The sequence below is a fragment of the Podarcis bocagei genome (assembly GCF_964188305.1).
Source record: "Podarcis bocagei genome assembly, chromosome: 5".
Taxonomy (NCBI): Eukaryota; Metazoa; Chordata; class Lepidosauria; order Squamata; family Lacertidae; genus Podarcis; species Podarcis bocagei.
Window position 1 is genome coordinate 49,904,449 of NC_138129.1, and position 25,284 is coordinate 49,929,732.

Here is a 25,284-nt window from a genome sequence, read left to right on the forward strand (position 1 = left end):
CATAGAACTGCAGAATTGAAAGGGATCCTAAGGGTTTTATCTAGTCGAATCCCCTCCAATGCAGAATCATACCTGACAAATGACCACTCAACATCTGCTTAAAAACCTCAAAGGAAGGAGAGTTTTCCCTTGAGTACTAGAGACTAAGAGTGTCTTTGTAACAGCTGTATTTACCAATAGGGACTGGGCCATGGTGGTGCTGTGGTCTAAACCAGTGGTTCTGAATTAGCTAATTACTGATGACCCCTTATCTTTCAAAAGCCAAGTTATGGACCCCCTGCTTTTGAAAAATTTGATAACTATGGTAGTTACCTGTGCAAAGCAATTTTTTGAAGAAAATGTGGGGCAGCCCCTAATAAACAAATAATTTTAGGTATACTAAAAAACAACAACACAAGACCATAAAATTTGTGATCTTACTACAAATTGCCTATTTCCAGACAGTGGGTAAAACTTGCCTTTATTGCTCCACTACAACTGAATAATGGAATTGTGTCCCTAACTTGCTCGTTGACTCACAGTGCTCAAACCAGCCAGCTGGGGGTTCCCAAGTCCTCACTGGGCTCTTACCTTCACATAGCTGTCAACGTTTCCCTTTTTCAAAGGGAAATTCCCTTATTCCTCGCAAGAAAAGGGGAAAGTTGACAGCTAGGTATCTTCAGCGTTAGCAATTGCTGCTGCAGTACAATGTTACCCAGCCCGTCCTAGAGCTCTCCTTTTCTCGCTTTCTCTTCTGCGCTGTACGCTAGTCTTGCTTTGTAACCCTGACGAACCCTCACTGAGCACGGAAGCCTGTCCGGACCATCCCAGCTCCACTTTGCAGAGGACCCGCAGCCCGCCTGAGCATGCGCCACGCTTAGCGCGTGCCCTCTAGGTAGCGCTCTAAACACCCAACGCCCGCCCTGCGCGAGGCTCCTCCTCCTCTACGTGGGAATCTTCTGAGCACGCGCAGCGCCTTTCCCACGCCCCTCCGCGCTCGCAGTGCGCACGCGTGGCCTCGCCGGGCTCTCCTCCTGTCGCTTTTCGCCGGGCGGGCTAGCTGTCTGTCGAGGGTCTTCCTCCGTCCTGAGCCGGCGCCGCTCCTTGGCTTCCAGTCGCCCCTCGGCTTCCAGTCGCTGCCCTCCGGCGCCATGGTGCTCGACCTGGACCTCTTCCGCGCCGACAAAGGCGGAGACCCTGAGCTGGTGCGGGAGACGCAGCGGAAGCGCTTCAAGGACCCGGCGCTGGTGGACGCGCTGGTGGCCGCCGACGGGGCCTGGCGGAGATGTACGTGGGGCTATGGGTGGCTGGGGGTGTCAGTGGGTGAGGTGTCGGATAAGGCTGTAGGGGTGTCGTTAGGAAAGAGGCAGAAGAGAAAGAGCGACGCCCCAGCAGGCAGCCTAAGGGGGCCTTTGCGACCCCGACACGTGTCTCCCCATCCTCACGTTTCTTCCTTGAACCTCTTTCACGCTACCTCTGTGAGGAGCCGCGTTTGAACTCCTCGCCTCGGTGGCGTCCGGCGTGGGATGAGGGGTGAGGCCCGTGAGAAGAAAGGGGCTCCTCACGGCCGTCTCTTCCCTCCCCGCCGTCGTGTGAACGGGCACACAGACCTCTCTTTCTCACTCACTCCCCCCCCCCCAGCCATGAGGTCCAACGGGGAGGGATGACCCTGCCGCCAGTCTTTGCTTCTGCTGCTTTATTTCTAGGCCCCGGTCGAAGGGGAAGGTTTGGAGTGGCTCTTTTGAAACATCGGGGGAAGTCATCCCTTCAGAGGGCTTCAGGGCGCTCCCATCTGCTTTCCCCACCCCTCCAAAAAGTGTAGGGTGTTGTTGTTTTAATTGTATTTCCCAATTAGGGTTTTCCTCTTCTCTTCGCCGTCCTCTCTGGTGTTTCACAGCTGCATTGCCCTTTAAATGGACGGGTTTGCGATTTGGCAGGACGCTGTTCAGGCATTGGTGCTGCCTAGTCTGATGCAATCCTGCTGTAACCAGCATCATAGAAAGTGACTCTGGCACGCTAGAGCTCATATCAGCCGCAGCACTGCTTCATTTTCAGTGGGCATGTTTCCTTGCCAGCGATTTTGATAACTTGTGTTAAATGCCTTTTACATTGTGCTTTACATTGTGACAAAGTGTTGGTAATATTGCCTGTGATGAAAGATGTGCTTGATTCCCTCTAACCAGAAAATGAGGGGCGGGGGGGGGGGGAATGGAATGGGCCTGTCACGTCAGGTGCCTGTGACCACAGCTACTCATTTAGAATCAGATGGAGGTTCACCATATGATCCTATGCCCCAAACCATCTCTCCTAGACTTCATTTTCAATATCTCCAGTATGCGGGCAGTGAAGGGTCTATGAAATGATATAGAATTCAAATTGTAATACAATAAAATACAAGATATAATAAATTAAAGAAGCCATCATTATAGAATTTAAAGTTATACAGCATCTAGCAGAGTGTGTTTAAGTTGCTGTAGAAATCATTAAGTGATTTCTAAGACCTTTAGCAGTTTTCAAGTAAAGCATTGCCATCAAGTACAGCGTTGCCTGCTGTCTGTATATGGAAATTTTGGAAGTAGGATGAGGAATACTTTGAAATATATATATCCAGCAACAATAACAACTAAAATAAAAATGAGATATTCAATTTATGCTAAACTTCATTTTACTGTACCATGCAAAAATCATAATGAGTGTTCAGAATCGGAAGCTGCTTCCTTTGGTAGTGGGAGTGTTCTGTATTTGCAGGCCTCTGAATTGCATCTTCTTGCTGAGATTAAATGAGAAAAAGCATATGCCATCACTTCCCATAATACTTTACAAACTACTATCCTTTCTCAAAGGTTGCCTGGGTATTGTAACTTTTGCGCAGTATCATGCAAAATATAAGATAAAATCTCCAGTTTAACAGAATGAACGTATTTTAATCTGTGCTACACCCATAGCAGCAGCAGCAGCAGCAGCAGCCAGATAGTTCAATAGACTTATGATTTTGTGTAGAAACTTATCCTTTAAATGTAGACGCCTCTTAGCATTTTTTCAAATGTTTTCCTTCCAGGCAGATTCCGTGCAGACAATCTGAACAAACTGAAGAACCTTTGCAGCAAAACTATAGGCGAGAAAATGAAGGTTAGATTTATTGGAATCACAGCTTCTGATTGGTTACCAAAACCACTATGATGTATGCCATTTTGTTTTGTGATTAACTGTGCTAGAAAACATGTAGAGTTCAATCAGTGGCATGAAAAACGCCATTAGGGAAATAAAAGGATTGACAGATTGGGAGCTGTCCAGAAGAAAAGTGGTATGTCTGAGAGGATGATGATGAGGCAGCATGCTCAACTATACTATTAATTTTAATATTAAAGGTAAAGGGACCCCTGATCATTAGGTCCAGTCATGACCGACTCTGGGGTTGCGGCGCTCATCTCGCTTTATTGGCCGAGGGAGCCGGCGTACAGCTTCCGGGTCATGTGGCCAGCATGACTTAAGCCGCTTCTGGCGAACCAGAGCAGCGCACAGAAACGCCGTTTACCTTCCTGCCGGAGCGGTACCTATTTATCTACTTGCACTTTGATGTGCTTTCGAACTGCTAGGTTGGCAGGAGCTGGGACCAAGCAACGGGAGCTCACCCCGTTGCGGGGATTCGAACCACGACCTTCTGATCAGCAAGTCCTAGGCTCTGTGGTTTAACCCATAGTGCCACCCACGTTCCATTTTAATATTACGGAACACTAAAGCACAAAGAAGTTGTCAAGCTGAATTGAGCCCACTGTCATCTTAGGATCACAGTCTGATTCCCTCCCACCAAGCAATGAGACAGAATCGCTTAGAACTGGGTGAGGGGAAAGTGAGTTTTATTTATTGACTGGCCTTTCAAACTGCCTTTCATACACAGAATCTGAGGGGAGTGTACAAAATATATAAAAATACAATAAAATGACAAACCTATGGGCCCTCAGTAGCAGTTGTAAAATACAGATACCAAGATTTTAATCCTTGCAGCTAAATCCCTGAGAAAAGAATTGCATTTTAAGTAAAGAGTGGGATAACATTGCCTCTACTGAGAAGGAGTTCCACAAATGGGCATGTAATGACAGTGAGGGCCCACACGTGTTGGCAGGATCAGGAGACAGGCCTTCTCTTTTACTTATGAAGTGGATTTAGTATCTCCAAATTATTAATTTAACACTTCTGAAAGAGTACTTTTCCAGTTTTATTTCCAATTGATACTGTGTTGAAAAAATAAAGGGTGATACCAGATTTGTTTGTTTACTGCAGGGGTGGCTACCCTCTTCTGCCCAAAGGCTGCATTACCTTTTGACCATGCCTGCAAGGTCAGCATGGCCATAGTAAAAGTGGGTGCGGCTAAAATGAACATGTACACACATGCATGCATTCACAGGCATGCAGGACACACATACGCCACACACAGAGACCAATAACATCCATTGGAACTCTATTTCCTCCCCGCATCCTTTCCCCAGTTTTACTTCTCAAGCTTGCAGGGCTTTAAGAATGGAAATGATGGCATCAGAGGCTGCCTCTGCACAAAGTCCTTAGCACTGCCATGAAGAGCAGATTGTAATATTCCACCTGTTTCAGAGCACTTGATGGTGGCAAAAATGGAATTGTGTATATGAAGAGGGGCTTCCTTGCACTGAGCCCTTAGTTCAGTCATGACTAAGTGGAACTTTGAAGGGGTCATTCTGTTCTCCTCACCCACATTAGAGCACTCCAGGAATTGCTGAGAGAGAACACGGCAATGATATGTATGATGGATATTTTATAATCTTTACTAGGAAATGTAAACCAATGATCAGGGCAGGTCTGCATTTGTACAATATTTGTACAAATACAACCTGCATTTGTAGAATATTTTTGTTCTATCGCTTTTTTATTTGCCAATTGATTGCCTTTTTTTGTATTTCTACATATATAGAAAAAAGAGCCAGTAGGAAATGATGACCACATACCAGAAAATGCACAAAATCTCGATGAACTTACAGCAGACATCTTAGCAGTAAGTTATTTTCAACTAGTTTCTTACTTGACCATTCACTGGTTTACAGTGTATTGTATCTGTGAAATATACTCTGGTGTTTGCTTTTCGCCTCACCCATGTCACTTGTGCAGCTTCAGATTGGGTGAGGAGCGTGTGTGAACAAGAAAATATGTTAATTGCATTCTGATTCTTTTGTTCCCTTGCACTATATTAATTGTTCAGTTACCAACTGGTCTCTAATGTTGGAGCTGTGGTAATTCTCTCCCTATGCAGGTTAGCTAGTGGTTTTTAAAGTGTGTTTTTTCACCTCTCTTATACCCTGAGCTGAAATACAATTCTGTGAGGAGAGGTGGATCTATAATTTGCCCCTCACTCTGCTAGTTCATCCTTTTCTCACGGGCAAGAGAACTGTGAGGCTTGCCTGTTGTCCACTGCTCAGTCAAGCGGCTATGGATGCTGAGGTTTAGGAAGCTCCTCATCTCCCCTTCCTGCTGTAGAACAGAGGGGAGTGGCATGGCCGGTTCAGCTCTGTGTGGACCATTTGGCTTGGCAGCATTGGAGCCAAACTATTCCCAGCGTTCCTCCAAGTCTTAGAGCTAAGGAAGGGGTGGATTTGCTGCATAACTGCTGGGATGACCCCCACATGTCAACCTGGGAATAAAACTCGGGTCACTATACTTGCCAACAGTGATGGCTAATTTACCCTAGTATAGTGAGTGAAAATGTAGGAGCCTATGTTAGAGTAAGGACCAAGCTAAATAAGATGTCAGGAGATCTGCAGTCGGGTCTCCTGATGCATTTTTTTGATCAAAGGAGTCTGTGGAAGGAATTTGATTGTGGAAACAATGCTAAAGGAAATTGTTTAACCACTTCCCTCTGCACCCTTTCCTAACTAAATTCTCGCTCTCCTCCCCAAAGCTCCTATTTGCCCCAAGATGGAAAGTATATAGGTTCCCTGTATGAGTATATGCACGTACAACCAGGAGCTTTGAATCTGTAGGAAAAAACATAAAAGAATTTTGGTTTTATTAATTGGCCTAGAAAAGTTTGTATTAATAGCTATATTGATGAATAACAAATTGTTTATTCAGGACAGTTGTTTGCAATTGTAGTTTAAAGAGAAGTATTGTGTCTTCCTTATGTTGTCTAGGATTTGGCCCATTAAGGTTTTATTATGTTTCAGAATGTTTGTATAGACGATAATTACGTTGTAATAAAGAAGTTTACAATAAAAAATTGAGGATTTTTGTAACATATTTATTCCTTAACTTTGTTTCTGACTAATTGAGGACTGAATCTGTTGTGTATACTATACTTCTGCTTCCATATATAGCCAGACACATTTTGTTGAACTGTTAACCTGTATTCAGTACAGTTGTTATGCTGGTGATCCAGAGAAACCTAAAAATGTTTTTCTGGGTGCCTCAAATTTATTCTAAAATTACATTGGGAAGATTTTGGATTATATTCGACTCATGTGAAAAGCACCTAAAGTGTGAGCACTGAGCTAAAAACAGTAAGTCCTCTTATGCTACTGAAACAATTTATAGTGGGGTGACTTTGGGCCACCACTATCTCACAGTATAACCTATTTCATAGGGTTGTTTTGAATATAAAATGGTGAAGGAGAAACATGTACACCACCTGGTGGTCCTTAGAGAAAAGCTGGATATAAGTGTAACAATATTTTTTTTAAAGGATGTGTGTTTACTATCGAGCAATAGATCATCACAGAGATTTCATACTTGCTATTGTCCCAGAAGCAGCTGCTTCTCTGGATATAGAATAAGCCAATGCAGAGATTCAGTAGGAAGCACATCTTGCACTGTCTGTGCAGCTGTAGTAAAAAAAAGAATAAGAAGCTAAGCCTCCTGCCTTGCACAATCATTTGTCCAGGCACCAGCTGCTGGGCATACATCTTCTGCCATTTTGATAACTCCACAAGTCACAGAATTTCTCTCTCACACTGCAGCCTTGCAGCTGCTACTACAGATACTATAAAAGCTGTATATCCGAGAGCAGTTAATTTACCATCTATTGAATGTTCAGCTCTACAATACTGTGATAGCGGACCTCTGCCCTAGAACTTGCTTCCTCATTTTATTCCTTTCCGCAACAAGCCAAAGTATTTTATACCTCTGGTTTTTTTTATAGGGTTGTTGTTTTGGATTGTTGTTTTTCTGCTGATATTTGTTGGTTACGTTATTTTAATTATTGCTTTATTTTGTGTTTGACTAGTAAGCCACCCTGACAATAGGAATAAAATGTGTTGGTAGAGGAATTTAATAAGTAAACTATTTGCCATGCTTCTTGTTGCATTACTCATTTTGCCATAAAAGCAGAAAAATGGTGAAGAAGATAGGTAGAGGGCTTTGTATGCCAATTGGCACCTTTTGTTAGCAAGCACACTCTGAATTGAGAAAGATCCTGTATATACTAATAGCAAACATGCTTTCTGGGTGTAGGTACTTATACAGCCAAAACAGCATTGTCCATGCACAAGAGAGAAGCATCAGCAGGCTTTGGAAAACACCAAGGTTTCCAGATGTCTCAAAAAGTGAGGGCAGGGCAGGACGGGATGTATGGGAAGGAACCCCAGAGCATCCCAGTGAGGACCAAGCTTGTTCGGTGGGCACAAAATGCTGACAGTTAGCAGGGTGGCAGTGGAATGGAGTATCTTGGAAAAAGACATGGCTGGCTTGCTGTGGTCCTGAACAGAAGCCCTCCACCGTATGGTATTTTATTGCGGAGCCCAATCTTCTGTTATGATAATAAAAACTGAGCAGTAGCACAAAGCATTCTTGCACAGGATACTGTGCTGACATGAGTTTTGGATCAGAAACTTCATCAATCAACCATTGTCTTGTCCTTTGGCCCCTAATTTGTGCCATTCTAAGACTTACATGTCTGTAATGCATAATGCAAAGCTAGTCCTTGATGAGGCTTTCTATGTGTGAGCCAAAGATCTTATCTGAGCTTCTGCTGGTAGTAAACCAGGTATTGCCTTTTACCCTGAGTCCCATAGAACCAACATTGGTTCTTGGTGATGCTAGACCACCGGCTGAAATGTGAAACTGTAGTTGATAGAATTACAGTTTCCAAAAAATGGATGTGTCTATTTTCACAAGATATTATTCTTTTCTTATATTTCTTATATTAGGCCCACTTTTGTGTTTCAGGGTCTTCAAGTAAGCCAAATAAAGAAAGTTCGTCTTCTAATTGATGAAGCAATACTGAACTGTGATGAGGAGCGCTTGAAGCTGGAGGCGGAGCGGTTTGAAAACCTCAGAGAAATTGGAAATCTCCTTCATCCCTCTGTGCCAATCAGTAATGATGAGGTAGGAGCAAATTCCACACTTTTATATAAATGTGCATGAAAGACAGTGTGTGGTTTGGTTGTTACAGCCTTGTGCATCACTGTTAAACTGTCCTGCTGGTAGGGTGGGGAGACGGCAAGCTGAAGGTATAAAGTCCTGAGTGTGTGAGACAGTACATCCTAGGTGAGGAGGTTGAGAAGTTTATGCAATTTGTATTCTAAAACAGTGTTCCCCATAGAAAAGAAAGTCACAAATGGGAAAAAAATCCCAAATAAGCACAAAACCCTGATCTTGTTTAGGAAATGTATGGGAAACAGACTTAGGCTGGAATTCAACATCATGGTATTACAAATGTCGCATCTGTGCAAGCATATCAACCTGCCAGGTGGAACAGTCTCCCCTCCCCCGTGTGCTATTTTGGTGGTTCTCCCGACACCCATCCACCCCCTGAGACAATTTTGGGGGGTGCAGGTCTCATGCAACAGGAAGGCCCATTGTGCAAGTGAAAGTCCCTGCATTGGGCTTCCACTGGCAGGGCCCCTTAGGTGAATCCTACCCATGATGTGTGGCTTGGAACCAACCATTTGTCCAACAAGACAATATTTTGTTTAATAATACTATTTAGTGAGTCTGATACAATACTGGGCTGGTTGGATTTTGCATTGGAATAATTGCCTAAGAGTGTTGCCATGGAGACGTCATACTCATTCCAGTTGTTGGCAAGTAGTAATTTTGAAAGCACTTAAGAGAGTTGCTGGGTGCTTCTGTGACAGCTCTGCAGGAGACTAAAAGACCATCAGATCTATTCCTTGCTTCCTCTGCATCTCAGCCCCTTCTCCAGGGCAGAGCAAACCCACACACCACCTTCTCTTCAGTCAGCCTATAGAATGCAGATGGCAGCATGCCACAAGTAGAGAGCAAATGCAGTGCAGGAAGCTTCTGGCAATTGTAAGTGCTACTGTGCAAGCAAATACTAGCCAGGATTGTGCATGTGAACACATACAATTAAATCATGGATGAGATAATCAGATAATTGGATTGATATTGTTTCTATTGGGATGTTTAGAGGCCTAGAACAAAACTTTCTCCCTTTTTATCACATGGGTAGGATGCAGATAACAAAGTGGAGAGGCTATGGGGAGACTGCACAGTGAGGAAGAAGTATTCTCATGTGGACTTGGTTGTCATGGTGGATGGCTATGAGGGAGAAAAGGGAGCCATTGTTGCAGGAAGCAGAGGATACTTTCTAAAGGTGAGAACTTAACTTCTTAATCATTGCTATTTATAGGACTGGGAGAATTGGGATCCCAGAAGAAAACTTATTTTGAAAATTGTACCTTGCTTTTCAAAGCCAAAGCACCACCTTCACAAAGTGGTTTGTTTAATATCTAAGCTGTAGAAGACTGTCAGAATACAACGTTCCTGCCAGTGCCGTTTCAAAATGTGGGTTCTCGGGAGCAGAATATTCACTTACCTACTTTCTTCTTTGTTGTTCTATAGGGTGCCCTGGTTTTTCTAGAGCAAGCTCTCATCCAGTATGCCCTGCAGACGCTGCTTAGCAAAGGTTACACCCCTGTTTATACCCCTTTCTTCATGAGAAAAGAGGTGATGCAGGAAGTGGCCCAGCTAAGCCAGTTCGATGAAGAGCTCTACAAGGTAAGGTGGGAAGGGTAAAATTACTGTTTTAGTAGCAAACTCTATAAGCTTCTAGAAAAGTTTTGTGTTGCTTCCCTTAATGTGTAATCACATTGTCCCTGGAGCCATGTGGAATTTTTCAAATACTGCTGGTAAACTTTCAGTCAGATAATTGACTGTATTTCAATATTTGTCCTTCATTTCAAATTGCTGCACACTTCTTTAGGAAGCATTTCTACCATCAGCCACAGTCAGTGCTTATAATTTATGATAATGAAAAAGAATGTTGTGTTGATAGGTTAAAGGTTTTGTTAACATTGTTTCTAATCATCACAGGCATTGTGCCATGTCTTCCCCATTTTCTGATCCACAAGTACTTAACTGTTTGTCATTGGGGGTCAGAATGGTTAGTGATGTTTTCATATGAAAGGTAATTAATGTAGCTAAGTTGTAGCTAAGCAACAACTTAGAAAAGCAATCATAGAAGAAATTATATGATCCAGTGAACCAGTAATTTAGCTCACAAGGGCTTTCATTGGAATGGTCCACTGAAGCTTTGTCTATGTACATGACATCTTGCTGCACTGGTCTAACGGACTAACTTTTTCTATTTCTCAGGTACTTGGCAAAGGCAGTGAGAAGAGCGACGATAACACTATTGATGAGAAATACCTGATTGCTACATCTGAACAGCCAATTGCAGCATTGCACAGGGATGAATGGCTGAAGCCAGAGGACCTGCCCATCAAATATGCTGGGCTGTCTACCTGCTTCCGCCAGGAAGTTGGTTCACATGGCCGGGATACCAGAGGCATTTTCCGTGTGCACCAATTTGAAAAGGTATTGCAGTTGCAAAAGTTATTAATCCAGGGTTGTATTACTCATTTCACAAACGAGACAATTTCTGTTCACACAACAGAACTTCCCCTTCTCCCTCCCCCAACCCCCGCTTCCCTCCAGATCAGATCTGAGGGTGGGGTGGGTGTTCCTCTGTAACAGTTTATGGTAATTGAAAGTGTTGTTTATATTCAGTAGGAGACCGATAACTATTTTTCTCTGTCTCAGTAGTACTTAGAAGCTGGCTTATGTTTGGTAACCATTTTATGATTGTGTTCAGAAGTTTTATTTCATTGTTTTTTCTTGGTAAGGATATCTGTAGTAAAATTTGCAGGGTTCCCCCCCCCCCCGAGTTTTCATGCTGTCAAAAGCTTGGGAATATAAGCATTGTTCCCAAAGGAACTGATTTTAGGGGTTGATGTTAAGTCACAGAAGACACAGAACAGTATAATTATTATATTCTGGGATTCAAATTCCTCTTTGTGTCTATGAAGGATTGCTACTTTCGTTTGTTTTTTATTTCCTGCTCTGAAGTTTCTGCTTTTGACCCTTTCCAGATTGAGCAATTTGTCTACGCATCACCTCATGATAACAAGTCTTGGGAGATGTTTGATGAGATGATTGCAACAGCTGAAGAGTTCTATCAATCTCTGGGCATCCCTTACCATATTGTGAATATTGTCTCAGGTATGTATATACCCCCCGAATAATTTGCAGCCTAATCTATGTTTGGTTTCTCAAAGTTAAATCTTTCAGTGTTCAGTGTGGCCTGCACCCTAGAAAGTGTGCAAACAATTGCACCTGGCAGGCAGTAATCTCTGGTCGTTTGTATCAGGATTTATTTGCTTTAATTGTAAGACCTGTAGTATCTCAGCATGCAGCCAGGTACTCATGTTTATTGCCCAGACTAACACACATTCTAATTGAGGGAAATGACCATAGATCTCCTTGTTACTCTTGGTTTCATTCTGTATTTCCAAAACTATGAGTGGGGTGAGAAAGGCACATCTTTCAGTTCCCATTATTAGAACACTGAATCAGTACCTAAATGCCACCTCATGTTGTTACAGGTTCCTTGAATCATGCTGCCAGTAAGAAGTTGGACTTGGAGGCATGGTTCCCAGGTTCAGGAGCTTTCCGTGAACTTGTTTCTTGTTCGAACTGCACTGACTACCAGGCACGTCGGCTGCGGATCCGTTATGGACAAACCAAGAAGATGATGGACAAAGTAGGCTGCTTTGTATATTTTACATATACAATTCTCCCAGTGCATCATTTACAATATACTGGTGTTCTAGTTAAATAATTATTTGGGTTCTTAAGAAGGTGCTGCTATTTACCCACTGTAGCCTTCAGGAAAACACCTGCCTTTTTACTTTAGTCTGATATATTTTTTTCTATTCACCATCTGAGTTGATTGTCCCAATAGGTTGCAACTTTGAGTCCTTGCTAGGGAGACAAGTTGGCAGTAATGTTGATTCTGGAGATCTAGCAAAAGTTGGAAAGGCCCTATTAATTTCCATAATTTCCCATAAAGATCCAGGTTTTCTCACTACTTCTTTTGTCTCACTACTTCTTCTGTGATGCTGCCATGGAAGTGACCAGTTTGAGAATGGTCCACTTGCCAGTTCAGAATTAACTGACTGCTACCAAGGAGCCCTAGGATTGCTTTCTTGAAAAAAGTAAAAAATGTAATCCCTTAAAATTATGAAGAGTGTAGAAATGGAAACCTGAAGAATGAATAATCATTGGGCTTTCCTTTTCTTTTTTAGATTTTTTTTTTTTTAAATTTGAAAGACAGGTTGTATCTAGTGAAGTCAAACAACCCCTAATAGTTACTTGGTGTTCAGATATTGGACATTAGTAAACAAACCAACATTCATACAAACACATTTAAAGGCAAAGCTCAGTTATTTTCATTCTCACAATTATCACAGAAAAGGAGGATGTTATCTAGTTCAACTAACAGTGCAATCTACCTTGCTGCTTCTAAAATGTTTAGATAAGGAAGTCTGTTGCAAAGTGATTGGTTAAGCTAAGCTAGAAAATGTTAGTTGTAGTGTTCCTAAATTGGAACAACTATTTATTAGACTGAAGGCTCTGCCTTTTCAGATGACTGAGTAACAGAATGACAGATTAGGTTTATTGGAATGGTTATTTTGGAGATGGTATTTATCCTCTTCAAAAATGTGTTTTCTTGCTGCTGCTTTTACTTGCTTTTACTTACTGAGAACATGAAATGTTCTGCCCTCAAAGGTGGAGTTTGTGCATATGCTCAATGCCACGATGTGTGCTACAACACGTGCTATATGTGCCATCCTTGAGAATTACCAGACAGAGGAAGGAATCATTGTACCAGAGAAATTAAGGGACTTCATGCCACCAGGTAATAAAAAGAAAATGCTTGTTGCGCTCCCCATAGCCATCCATAATTATGTATTTTATACCGTCTAATCGTCCTTGTTGTCTGAGCCTAATAACTCTTCTCAACTCATAAAACAATTGTGACAATTTCCTCCTGTCTAGAGTAAAGGGTTATATCTAAACAAAGAGAATTCATTACAGTTGCTATTTTTACTGACCCATAACATTTCAAAAGGAGCAGTATGTAAGAGGATGCAGGTGGGTCTCTCTGGTCCTTGGCTGGAAAAGGGTGGGCAAGCTCAGATGTGCTGTCCCTAACACTGTCTACTTTACTTTGTTCAAGGACATGGGGTAAATTAATCAAGGTGACTTGGTGTGTAAGATTGGTGTGATGTGTGAGAACAGATGGAGGATTCTTGTTGATACTTCCTTTGTAGAAGTTTGGCCCTGGTGTGTTCACTTTGTTATCTTGCTCTGCCTTCTTCCTCCTTTTAGGCCTGAAAGAAATGATAAAATTTGTAAAACCTGCTCCTATTGATCAGGAACTTTCCAAGAAGCAGAAGAAACAGCATGAGGGAAGCAAAAAGAAATCGGCTGGTGGGGACTGTGCACTGGAAGGAAAGATGCAGAACATGGATGTGAACAGTCCCTAAAAGGGATCTACGTATGTGTCACTTTTTCTGAGATTGCACAGTTTAGTGCATAAAGCTGCAGGGGGTCCTGGATATGAATTCCTGCTTTGTCTCATCCCTCCTGTCACCATGGGCAAGTTACTTTTTTCCATCTCGGCTTCCACCCTCTGTAGCCTGGGAAGATGCTCCTTCCCATGCTGGCTCTGAGGATCCACTGGTGTTTGTTTTCACATTGAATGTGGAAAGCACTAGAGGTGCTGACCAGTTCCCCAGAAGTCTGTATGTCTTACATTATGTTAATTATCTACGGAAACAGTTTCTATTCAAACCCCTAGTTGCAAATCCAAGCAGAGGGAACAAACTGCTATATCATGTTTATTTGCTGAAAATCTCTGCTGAGCAGAAGCAACACTGGGATAAAGCAAAGATCAAAAGGGAAAATAAGTATAGGCATGTGGCGTTTTACTGTAAAGACAGTCCTTGCATAGTCATAGGATTTTACCTGATATGGTGGCACACAGTGAATAAAGCAAGCATTGGAAAAAAATGATGCTTTTCTCAGTTGTATTTTATGACTTCTGTATTTCTTGGATTCCTTTAACAACATTACTTGTATCTGCTCGCATATGAAGCGGACTGTTTTACACTGATGTGTAAGCGGCCATAGTTTGCAGATATGAAATGCAGGTTAATAGAACCCAACTTTTTGTTTTGTGTTAGTACTGGCCTATTAGCTGTATGCCTTCAAATACATTTGTGCAATACTTCCATGTCAGCATCATAACTTGGCCTGTATCTTCCATTTACCTCAGTTATCTGTAATTTTCTGGATATTTAATTCATTCAAATTGTAATATTTAATAATATCTGTGGAATTTGCATAGCAAAAAGGAATCCCATATCAGATGAAAGATAGAAATTGAGAGTGCATGTCACCAAGCTTTTAGCACCCTAGGATGCAATTAATCTGGTTCTAAAGACTTGAACTCATCTAACATAGATGAGTATTTCCTGGCCAGCTCCTTATCAATCTGGAATTTCAGTCCTACCCTCTTAACTGTTCAGGTTACCTATATGAGATTGCACAGGGTTCCTCTTTGGAGAGAAGACACAAAGGTAAATAGGAGTTGAGCAATTAGCTCAAACACTAAGCAGTTGTCTGGAGAAGGTGGAATGTCCAGGCATCTTCCATTCATATCAGAGGTGAAGAAACAGCATTTTACAAGCTTCAAACAGCAATTTCCTTGCTGGGAAAATTTCCTACCATCGCTAAACTTCCATTCCTTTTTTATGTATCTTTGGGTTGTGTTGACCTATCCATATCTGACATCACTGGTGACCAACAAAACACTCCTTCCACTCCAGTGCACTTAAAAAAATCATCAAGGATTTTCTTTCCTTTAATGTAGCCTTTTCAATAACCTGAAAGAAGTTATCAGATCAACAGTAGGAGGGACCTTTTTGAGCTACCCAGGGGAAATTTGGTCCATTAATCCAATTACATCTACTCTTGAGTATCTGAAGAAGTGTGCATGGACACAAAAGCTTAAACCCAGAACAAACTTAGTTGATCTCGTAAGGTGCTACTGGACAATTTTTTTCGACTGCATCAGACCAACACGGCTACCTACCTAAGCAGAACATCGTTGGAGACAACCCATGTCTTTTTAGGGAAGAGGCTGCAAAAGGGCCAGAATTTTCCCCTATAAGTAAGTTTGAGAGGCATGCTTTCGTCTTACCAGCTGGTGGCAATAGAGACACCATTTCTCCATCATTGGTGCTTTCCCTTTCATACAAAAGGCAAAGAAATCCCTGTTGGTTGATAAGGAGGGGAAACCTAGAGTCAGACAATTATGTTTATCAGGACCAACCAGTATGTCAATATAGCTAGCTCTCCAATAACTCTCTAATAGATGAGCTGTTAAACTCGTGCAGTGGGAGGGGAAAGGGTACCCTGATTGATGTTGTACCCACAAAGTCTGCATTTAGTCATGGTCTTAAGATTAAGGTAAGAGGAAATATCAAAGTTGCAGTTTACTTGCTAAGTCCAACTTAATTCAGTAGGATTTCCTCCCATCTAAATCAGTGTAGGATGCAGCTTGTTCGTGCCTAGTCATGCTGCTGATGAGCAGAAAAAATACTGTTTCTTAAATAGTTTCCTAGATTGAAAAAACAGAACAGAAATAGTGGAATCATAGAATTTTAGAGTTGGAAGGTGTCCCAAGAGTCATCTAGTCCAACTCCCTGCTATGCAGGAACCTCAACTAAAGCATCCATGACAAATGGCCATCCAGCCTTTGCTTCAAAATCTCCAAGGAAGGAGAGTCCACAACCTCTTGAGGGAGACTGTTCCACTGTCAAACAGCTCTTAACTGTCAGAAAGTTTTTCCTGATGTTTAGTTGGAATCTCCTCTCTTGTAACTTGAATCCATTGGTTTGAGTCCTGTCCTCCAAAGCAGGAGAAACAAACTTGTTCCCTCTTCCATATGACAGCCCTCAAGATGGCTATAGATGTTGGGAAAGATTGAGGGCAAAGGGTATGACGGAGGACGAGATGGTTGGACTGTGTTCTTGAGGCTACTAACATGAGTTTGACCAAACTGGGAGGCAGTAGAAGACACGAGTGCCTGGCATGCTCTGGTCCATGGGGTCACGAAGAGTCGGACACGACTAAATGACTAAACAACAACAACAACAACAATAATAATAATAGCGAAATATCCCATTTCAGCAAAGAAATTTAACTGGAGAAGTGCAGCAGTTTTCCAAGCACAGTAGCATGCAGGTATATACCGTATGTTTGTATAATAATGTCTCTAAAGTAAGTGAGAGGTAGAGTGGAGCCTCTTGCGTGGGTTTATATGAAAGAATGGATAGTATATTTGACTGCAGTTAGTGAATGGAGTGCTGGAGTGTTGCTTAACAGCAATATGAAATAGTTTGTGAATTTGCAAAGAACTCTATAGCAGAGATTGTTATATGCATATATGAGAGTGATTATAGTGCCTCATTGTGCCTATATTTATACCCAGTCTTTCTGGTTTTTCATCCTGGCTTATTATGATGTTTTATGGCATTTGTTACTGTAGTTGCTTCATACTGTTTTATTGTTGGCTTTTATTTTTTATATACTGCTGTTTCACTACATGCATAAGCTGTCATGAACTATATAAGGAAAGGTGGGGGTGAATATTTTGAATAGCACTCACTATTTCTACTTTCTGGAAACAAAGATTTTTTTTTGTTTTGAGAAGCCTTTTCAGCTGGATGAATTTTTCTTTTTCTTTTTTTTAAAAAAGATACCTGTTAGAGCATTACTCTAGAACTGAATGTCCCCTTCTGCCATAGCTCCTACCCTCTGGGTACTTATAACTCTGCATTTGTTGCCTTACACCACAAGCAAGAAAGCTGAAGTGAATTTGGATTACGGGTTACAATGGTGTGTCATTTTCTCATTATGTAAATATTTCTGGCTCCTCTACCTGGTTAGTATTTACCTGGGAAAGCCTCCTAAACAAATCTGCAAAGTATTACATTTAATTAAAAGAAAGATTCAGCCTGGCCTACAAGAAGGAGAAGCCCGTAGAGGATTTCTTACAAAGTTTCTTAAATGCTCATGTTCCTCAAAGTATTGATCTTATTAAATCTATAGCTGGTTTTGAACCTCTCCCTCTCCCCCATGGACTTTTTTTTGCACATGAAAGAGCAGCTGGTACCCAGAGAGGCAGGAGCAGTCTTTCAATGGCCATGGGCCTTCCATCCATCTGACTAGGAGCACTTGCTCCCTGGCTTCCTTTGATCAGCCACACTGGAGAATAATACTAAATAGAAAGAGGAACAAAAGGAGCAGCTTGGAGAGGCTCCAATTTGTAATTCAAAAAAGGGGGTTGGAAATTCACATTCCTGCTTGCTGCAGCCCTGAGGGGGAGGGGAGGGTAGGAGGGGAGGGGAGGGGAGGGTAGGAGGGGTGGGGGACGTGATTTCATCACCCCTGATGATTGCGTGTTGTTTTCTGGCTGCTGCCACAGTCCTAGTGCAATAAGATGGGAGTTTAGGGGGGAGAGACTCAGACAAAATCTACCCAATCATGGTAGACAAATTCCTTCTGTTTAATTCTGGAAGGTGGGTGGTGGTCTTTTAAACTGGCCCAGCCCAGCAAAACCAAGAATGAAAATCAGACGGCTTAGGTGGGTTAATCCAACACACTCCGCAGTGGGGTCCCAGTTAATCCAAACTTGGTAAATGTACCAGAGTTAACAGCAGTTTGCAAACAACATACCCCCCGAAAGGAGTGAGAAAAAATAGAGCTGAGTGTGCTAAGATAACCAAGCATGTGTTTCTTGCATAGCGTTTGTTCAGTGCTGGGTGAGTTGCAAGGCACAGAGGCAGGCAGCCCAGAGGTTCCCTTTCTCCTACTATGAAAAGAGCAACCCTGCTGACAGCTTCAGAGTTCTCATCCAAATGTCATGAAGATGCATGTAAAGCCTAAGGTTGGACTGAGAAAGGAGAAGGAACAGAACCATGGTTTCAAACTATTGCTCTCAGCGCCTGGTCATCGTATACCCATCAGATCTTGGCTTGCCTTTTGTTGGTTCCGTGACTTGCACGGAACTTATCAATGGCAGCAAACCCTGTGATCAAAAGTGTCGTGTTTGAAGGATTGATGCAACAAGTCATAATTTTGATCTGACTTGTGAGATTACTCCCAATGGCTGTGCTAAAGGTGAACTTGCACCCATCTGCAGTTGGTCCACAGTGGGAGAGATTTGTGAAAACTTCACATGTATCAGCATACAGTTGGGGTGATTCTGAGCCAATTAACTGATAGGTTTTGAAATAAGAGCAGCTGCAGTTCACTGTTCCACCCCCATTCTTCTCTAAACATGACAGCACTTGTATAGTTCTGCCTTCCCAGGTGTATGCATGCACACATGTGACCCTATCTTCAGATACTTGGATTGACTTCTGGCACATAACCTCCCCCTCCCCCCCAGAACAGATCAAGGGATGTATCACTACCGCATGCATTTGATAAGTTGGGAAAAGGAACTACAGAGGCCGTCTTGATTGCATCAAGAAGACAGGTGTGAGGCAGTAAATGCAGTGTGGGCATTCACTATGTGAGACTTAAATTCCTACCGAAACAAGTCATTTGGACAAGCTGCTTTGGACAAACCTGAACTATCTCAAAGTCCTGGTTTAAGAATAAGCGAGATAAAAAAAATAAATGTTAGTTGTCTATTGGAATATGCTTTCTAGACCAGAATGCCAACAGAAGTAGAATCCAGAGGTTAATTAAAGATGTCTGTTTTAGACATGAGACTGCTATACTGTACAGGGGGTGGTGAGAAATATCATATTTTCCATCTATAAGACACCCCCTATTTTGGGGGACTCAGATTTAAGAAAATGGGGGGAGAGGTATCCGTGTATAAGATGCCCCCTAATTTTTGAAATTATTTGTTAGGGGAAAAACCTAGTCACAGAAAAACCTAGTCACAGAAAAATACGGTATATGGTGGTTGTCTTTTATAGTGAAACTTGGTAGAGTGATGATCTGACTGGCTCAACCATGCAACCCCCCCCCCCCCGCCACTTGAAATCGGAAGCTCCTCCTCTCCTGTACATTTTAATGCTCTGGATGCACAGCGCCAGCTCAGCTTCCCTTTAAAAGTCACCAGTAAAATGAAGCTGCTCATTAAGTTCAAAGGATGAAGCAAGCACAGGGCAGATGTTTCTTTTGGCCCCTGGCTGGGGAGGCAGCCACCTAAACCCTCCAGGTGCCAAGGGTCGATTCACGTAATGCCGTCTCTGCCCACGCAACCATCCCCAGGCGGGTACAATGAGAGATAAACAAAGGTGGTGACTTCCCAGCTGCAACAATTACAGGAGCGGTTGCTGGCTCGGTCTGTAATTACTCTGTGCATGCACTGCATTTGTCCGCATGAGCTGTGTGAGTAGAAACCATACTGTGAACCAGCCACAACCCTCTGGGAGCTCTTGCTATATGAAGGCCAGTCACCCCCTGGAGCCTGGAGCCTTGCCCACCAACTCCATGTCTCCAGTTCAGTGGTGGTTGCTGCCCGTTGGGGCAGGTAGGGCCCAACAGTCAGTGACACCACAGAGAATGCCTGCAGAGCCAACTACTTCTAATGTTGCCCCCATCCTCCTCCCTGCTGACTTGTGCAATGGCAGGGCTGAGACTAAAGAGGAGGAAGCTGATGGTAAGGCCCACCTCCTGGACTGGTTGTAAACGAAGAAGGCAGGCAGGTGGGGTCAGGATGAGGTTGGTGGGGCAGCAAAGGAACATGCCAGCAGACCACAGGGAAGGAAGGATGCTTGAGAGTCTGCCCAGCACCCCACACTCCTGTCTGGGAGGAGGCCAGCTAGTAGCTAGCCAGGGTGCTACCACCATTTCCTTCCTGAGGTTCTCAACCGATCACATCCCCCTTCCTCCCACTAGGCGGTGCCATTTTCCCTCCTTTGTCCTCCCTCCAGAACAGAGTCCACAATACAGAAGGGTTCCCTTTATTCTCAATGTGATGATTTAGCAGTTCCCTGGGGGCCACACCCGGCCACTCTTGACATTGCCTCTTTTCCAATACTTGTTTGACTTGTTCTCAATCTGTGTGCTTCACTTGCCGCCTTAGGGCTATGCTCTGTTCGTTTGTACAAAGTGGGGGGGGGGGGAGGAATCCAGGTCTTTCCCCAAGAAGTCGGAGCTGCTGCTGAGATGTCTTCACGTCAACAGTAAAAAATATATGAAGAGGCAGGACTGCAAGCTTGGCCTGTGAGCAGCAGCACCAGCTTCCTCAGCTGTGCAGCGGCCGCTTTGACTCCCCCATTAAATCCTGGTCCATATCTTCCTGCCCTGGTGCCTCTGAACCCGTCTCTCAGATCAGTGGCTCAGGCAACAAGCCCAGATGCATGCAGCCGTCTCCTGCATCACCCTCCATAACCAATCAATTGGCAATGCGGAGCTGCTGAATTAGCAGTTCCTCATCTCCTCCAGGACTAGCATTCACAGGGCCCCCAATCCCCCATTAAATGTGTGTTCTCCTTACTTCATCTGGATGGCCTGAGCCAGGTGGACCAAGCACAGAGCGATCATTTCCATTATCATCACTCTCCAGAGCAGTTTAATTCATGCTGCTCTTTGTGGCTGCAACTGCCAGTTCTTCCAAGTGCTCGAATGCTAAATAATAGACTTCTCAGGAAGATAATAAGCCCTGATTTACAGATCTTCTGAAATTAATCACTTAGCTAGCAGAACCCACACAACTCTTTGGGGTCCTTGCAGCAAGGGTCTTTTGTTCCATGCTTAAAGCATATTGGCAGCATTTGTATGTCACACAGTAAAGCCTAGCTAATGGTTTGCCATGACTGTACAGATTGTTCCCACGCAGCGCCTCTCCTCGCATGTGGGAGCAACAACCCACATTCCCCATCTTAGTGTTACATCCAAACCAGCAATCCCTAATAATTGGTTAGGCAATATTTTCTTAAGTGAAGTGAAGCCTGATCCTTGGGTCAGGAAGAATTCTAAACCAAGAATTATGGTTTGCTGCTCCTGTTCACCAAAATGGGAGCCATCTTTGTGTTCACAGGAAGCCATTAACAATGGTGTGCTGTAATGTACGAACTGGGCCAATTATTTTGTGATTTCCGCCACATTACCATAATGGTGGTGTTACCATGAGGATACCTGAGTCTGCAAGGAGGAGATTCTCACCTAGAACAATCTGAAGTGGTTCCATTGCTCACTGAATGTACAGTATTTTCCCAATTGATACCATTCTATTTTACAGGTTCATACAATCTGTAGCTAAAAGCCATTACACAACCTTGACCATCTTTGATAACAGCCATAAAATCCTGTATTCTGCTTTTGTTTTGCAAAAGGCTTTCCCTCAAATCCTGAATGAAAAGTGGTTGAATAAAATATCCCCTAAACTTTTTAGACTGAGGTTATCATAATAGATTTAGTTGTTGCACACAATTGAGAGAATAGGGTATTCTCAACTTGGATTCAAATTGATTTAAAAAGACATTAAAATGATGTAAGCCTTTAATTCCTTGCTGCTATTTTTTAAAGATATATAGCCAGTTTCCAATTCCTAGTAATTTTATTTTTACTGTTTCCATGGCAAAGACCCATCCAAATAGCATGGAGAAACCAGCCCTCTGGGGATCCAGCTCATTGCAGAAGCCTACTTGAGTATTCATGAAATAATGAATGAACAATTACAAATAAGTACAGCTCACCCATTTACTCCCGGTGCCATCCTAGACAGAGTGCTGGAAACTAGCCTCTCCTCACAACTCTTTCTCTACTTCTGAATTCATAGCAGAAACAGCTGGAGTTCTAGCAAGCCTGAGTTTTCCTTATGGGCAGAACCTCAGATCTGCCACCAAATCAAGTCGAATGTGCCAGACATCCTGCAGACATCATGTGTGTGTTCAAAAGAGAAAATAACCCGTGTGTGATGGTTGCATGTTACAGTGCGCTTGCTTGTTTCCTATTCCTTCCCACACAGATGTGCCCTTGCACATGGCTTTTGTAACTTGCAGTGCAGTCCTCCCTCACACAGTGGCCGTCAGCCAGCACCACACCTCCCTCCCTGCCCCATTTTTCTGCATTCCTTTCTTATCAGAGTGCATGCATCAATAACGCTCATATCCCAAGGTGCTTTTGGAGACTTCACAATGGGTATCTGAGTTCGATTCCAACCTTATTCGGCTCTTGTCCTGGATGGTGTTGGGCTCCTTCGCATGGCTCGCAGGAAGGGTCCTAAATCCAGGGTGTAATTAATTGATGGCCATTCTCCTCCTGAATGGCACTGTCTAACTTGTTTGTTTTCACTCAGTAGGCTAGGAGGAGAGGCAACATTCCTCCCTGTATCCTTGGGAGCCATTGGTCGCTCCAGCCTGTCTGCCTGCCTGCCTGATTGGCTTGCAGCTAGAGAACTGCTTGGCCCTTAGCAGCAGAGACAGGAGTTTAAGAGAAACTTGGCCTAATTTGCCTCCAGTTATGCCATGTCAATGTACAGGGAGTTGTGTGTTCCAGTTTAGCATCTTTGATGCTGGGTTTTCTGCACCTGCTTTGTTCTAGGCTGGTTGGTTGTCTACATCCAGTTCAAAACAAGTTATCTATTGCTAAGGAGTTTGTCTTGGCAGAGCAGAGAGGTTTTGTTTTGTTATTATAAATCAGGATGCAGATAGTCACCCAAAGGATGATGGGTGCTGTTGAATAGACTTGGGCTGCAGTCCTGTACTGATTAATCTGGAAGTAAGCCCCATTGAACTCAGCAAGCCTTACTTCTGAGTAGGTGTGTATAGGATTTTGTGCTACAAAAAATGATGAAAAGGCATAATTTTTATATTTTATTGGCTCAGCCATTTTGCAAGTTTTCCAACCACCAGTGATCCATCATCAGCCATAGGTTTACACAGCAGAACATTAAAATAGATTTGGTCATTTGCCCAGGGTGATGGTGCTTGGCTACTCTGCTCTGAGGACAAAAGAAAAACCCTTTGTTCTCAGGGTAAAATGCCCAGGTAGAGAACCATTTTCTTGGAGCTCCTGCCAGTGAATACATTTTAGATCTATTGTTGTTGTTGTGAACAAACACCTGTACAATATACCTGTGCAGCCTCCTGACAAGTTGAAGAGGCAACAATGTTAACTGTCTTAAAAAAATAAAATCCTAGTTATTTCAACCATGGCCCACCAGCATGCATTGCTTCTGTTTAACTTCAGTTCATTTCAATTGGGTTTGAATGGAGTCCCCATTCATAATCCAAGGATGTACAGCTGTGGTTTCTGTCAAATTGCTTCCTTTATATTCAGAGTTGAGGGAGTAATAGTCTATTCAAGGGATTAGTAGTACGATCCGAGACATCCATCCGTTTTAGATTTTCCTTCAGATGTGAACCCACAAGGTGCATCTCGCTGGTGCTTACCTCTCAGCTCCCGCATCTGCAATAGCAGGGTGGAGACATACATTATGGGCCTATTGTGTAACAAGTATTTGGATAATGTATAGGAAGTGCTTCTAAATTGCTATATCAATGCAAATTATTATTATTGATTCACTTATGGCTGTAGTATTTAAATGCTAATGCTTTCCGTTATGCAACTGTTTAAAAACAGAAATACATAACAGACACGTCCAGTCTCTGAGAGTGCAATCCTAGGCATGTCTGTTAAAAAGTGATTCCCAGTGAGTTCAATAAGACTAACTCCCAAGTAACTCTGTACAGGATTGCAGCCTGATGTACATAAACTCTTTCTCTCCCCCCCCCCCCAGTTTCTTTTTGTGTATCTAATAGCATAAAAGTGTATTGCTGTTGTTGTTTTCATTGGAAAGAGGATCTGAATTTGTGTATGTGAGTCATCATGAGTTCCAAATCAAAGAACTGAAGTTCTGATTACATAGTGGGCTCTACCTAAGTGGGGAATACAGCAGCACCACTAGCAGTTTTATCATTATTATGAATCAGTCCAAAGAAAGGGACGTGTTTAAGGTTCTGTGCACCTGCAGTGAACGAGGCTGTGAGAAAGCTGGAGGCATTGCCCTTTTAAGAAGCACCATTCCTGGAGCGGCAAGCCTTGCGCAAGGAGGTTCCTTGTACATGCAAAAACGTACACAAGCAAAATGTGCTGCAAAAGTTGGTGTAAAAGGAAAGGAGGTGGAAGGGAAAGAAAGCACCAGGCTCCAGCCAGTGAATGATTGGCGCTGGCCCACCCATTGGAGAAGTGAAATTGGGGCGGGGGAGGTTTCAGCCAGGGTATCTGGCCCAGGCTGCTGTCCAGCGTAGCCTAGGCAGTTCTGCTTGTCTGACTAGCACAGGCTTCTTCCTTCAGTTCATCACAACGAAGATTTGCACTGATTGAACAGAGTCACCCCACCCCACTCCACCCATGGTCGTCTTGTAAACTGGCTCTAAGAAGAGATGGAACCCCAATTTCTTTCTTTTACAAAATATTTCACAGGCTACAGAAGTCCTGAATTCTGCTCTTAGGAACATAGGGGACTGTCTTACACTGAATCTGAACATTGACCCATGTGATCCATAATCGTCTATATCGACTGGCGGCAGCTTATCCCGGGTTGCAGCCCTAACTGGAGATGACAAGAATTGGGAACCTCTGTGTGCAAGGCAAACGCTCCAGTCCTTCCCCATTTTATAAACAAGATGCTACTTAGTCCAGCATCCGGGTCTTACAGTGGCTGACTAGATGCCGGTGGGAAACCCACAAGCAGGATTCAAGCACAGCAGCCCCCTCCCCTCCTGTGGTTTCCAGCAACTAGTATTCAGAAACATACTCTCTCTGAGCAGTGGCCTAGCGTGGGTTGTCAGCACCCGGGGCAAGGCAAGTAATTTGCGCCCCCCCTAACCCGTGGATTTGCGCCCCCTAACCCTAACCCCCAGATGTTGCGCCCGGTGCGGCCGGCCCCCCCTGCACCCCCCACGCTACGCCACTGTCTCTGAGCATGGAGGCAGAGCATAG

General features: G+C 43.3%; 1 protein-coding gene and 1 long non-coding RNA gene across 2 annotated transcripts; one reads left to right on the forward strand and one right to left on the reverse strand.

The window, feature by feature from the left end:
* The first annotated feature begins 996 nt into the window (after positions 1 to 996).
* Positions 997 to 14,316, forward strand: SARS1 (seryl-tRNA synthetase 1). The gene is made up of 11 exons (XM_081194915.1): positions 997 to 1,266; positions 3,038 to 3,108; positions 4,922 to 5,002; positions 8,164 to 8,322; positions 9,410 to 9,553; positions 9,802 to 9,957; positions 10,555 to 10,776; positions 11,331 to 11,460; positions 11,844 to 12,001; positions 13,030 to 13,159; positions 13,633 to 14,316. The coding sequence occupies exons 1-11, from the start codon at positions 1,131 to 1,133 to the stop codon at positions 13,788 to 13,790; spliced, it is 1,545 nt and encodes a 514-aa protein (XP_081051041.1). The 5' UTR covers positions 997 to 1,130; the 3' UTR covers positions 13,791 to 14,316.
* Positions 13,990 to 22,372, reverse strand: LOC308587366. The gene is made up of 2 exons (XR_014008333.1): positions 22,035 to 22,372; positions 13,990 to 15,581 (listed from the first exon to the last, which is right to left on the reverse strand). It is a non-coding gene; the product is annotated as an uncharacterized lncRNA (long non-coding RNA).
* Between the last annotated feature and the right edge of the window lie 2,912 nt (positions 22,373 to 25,284).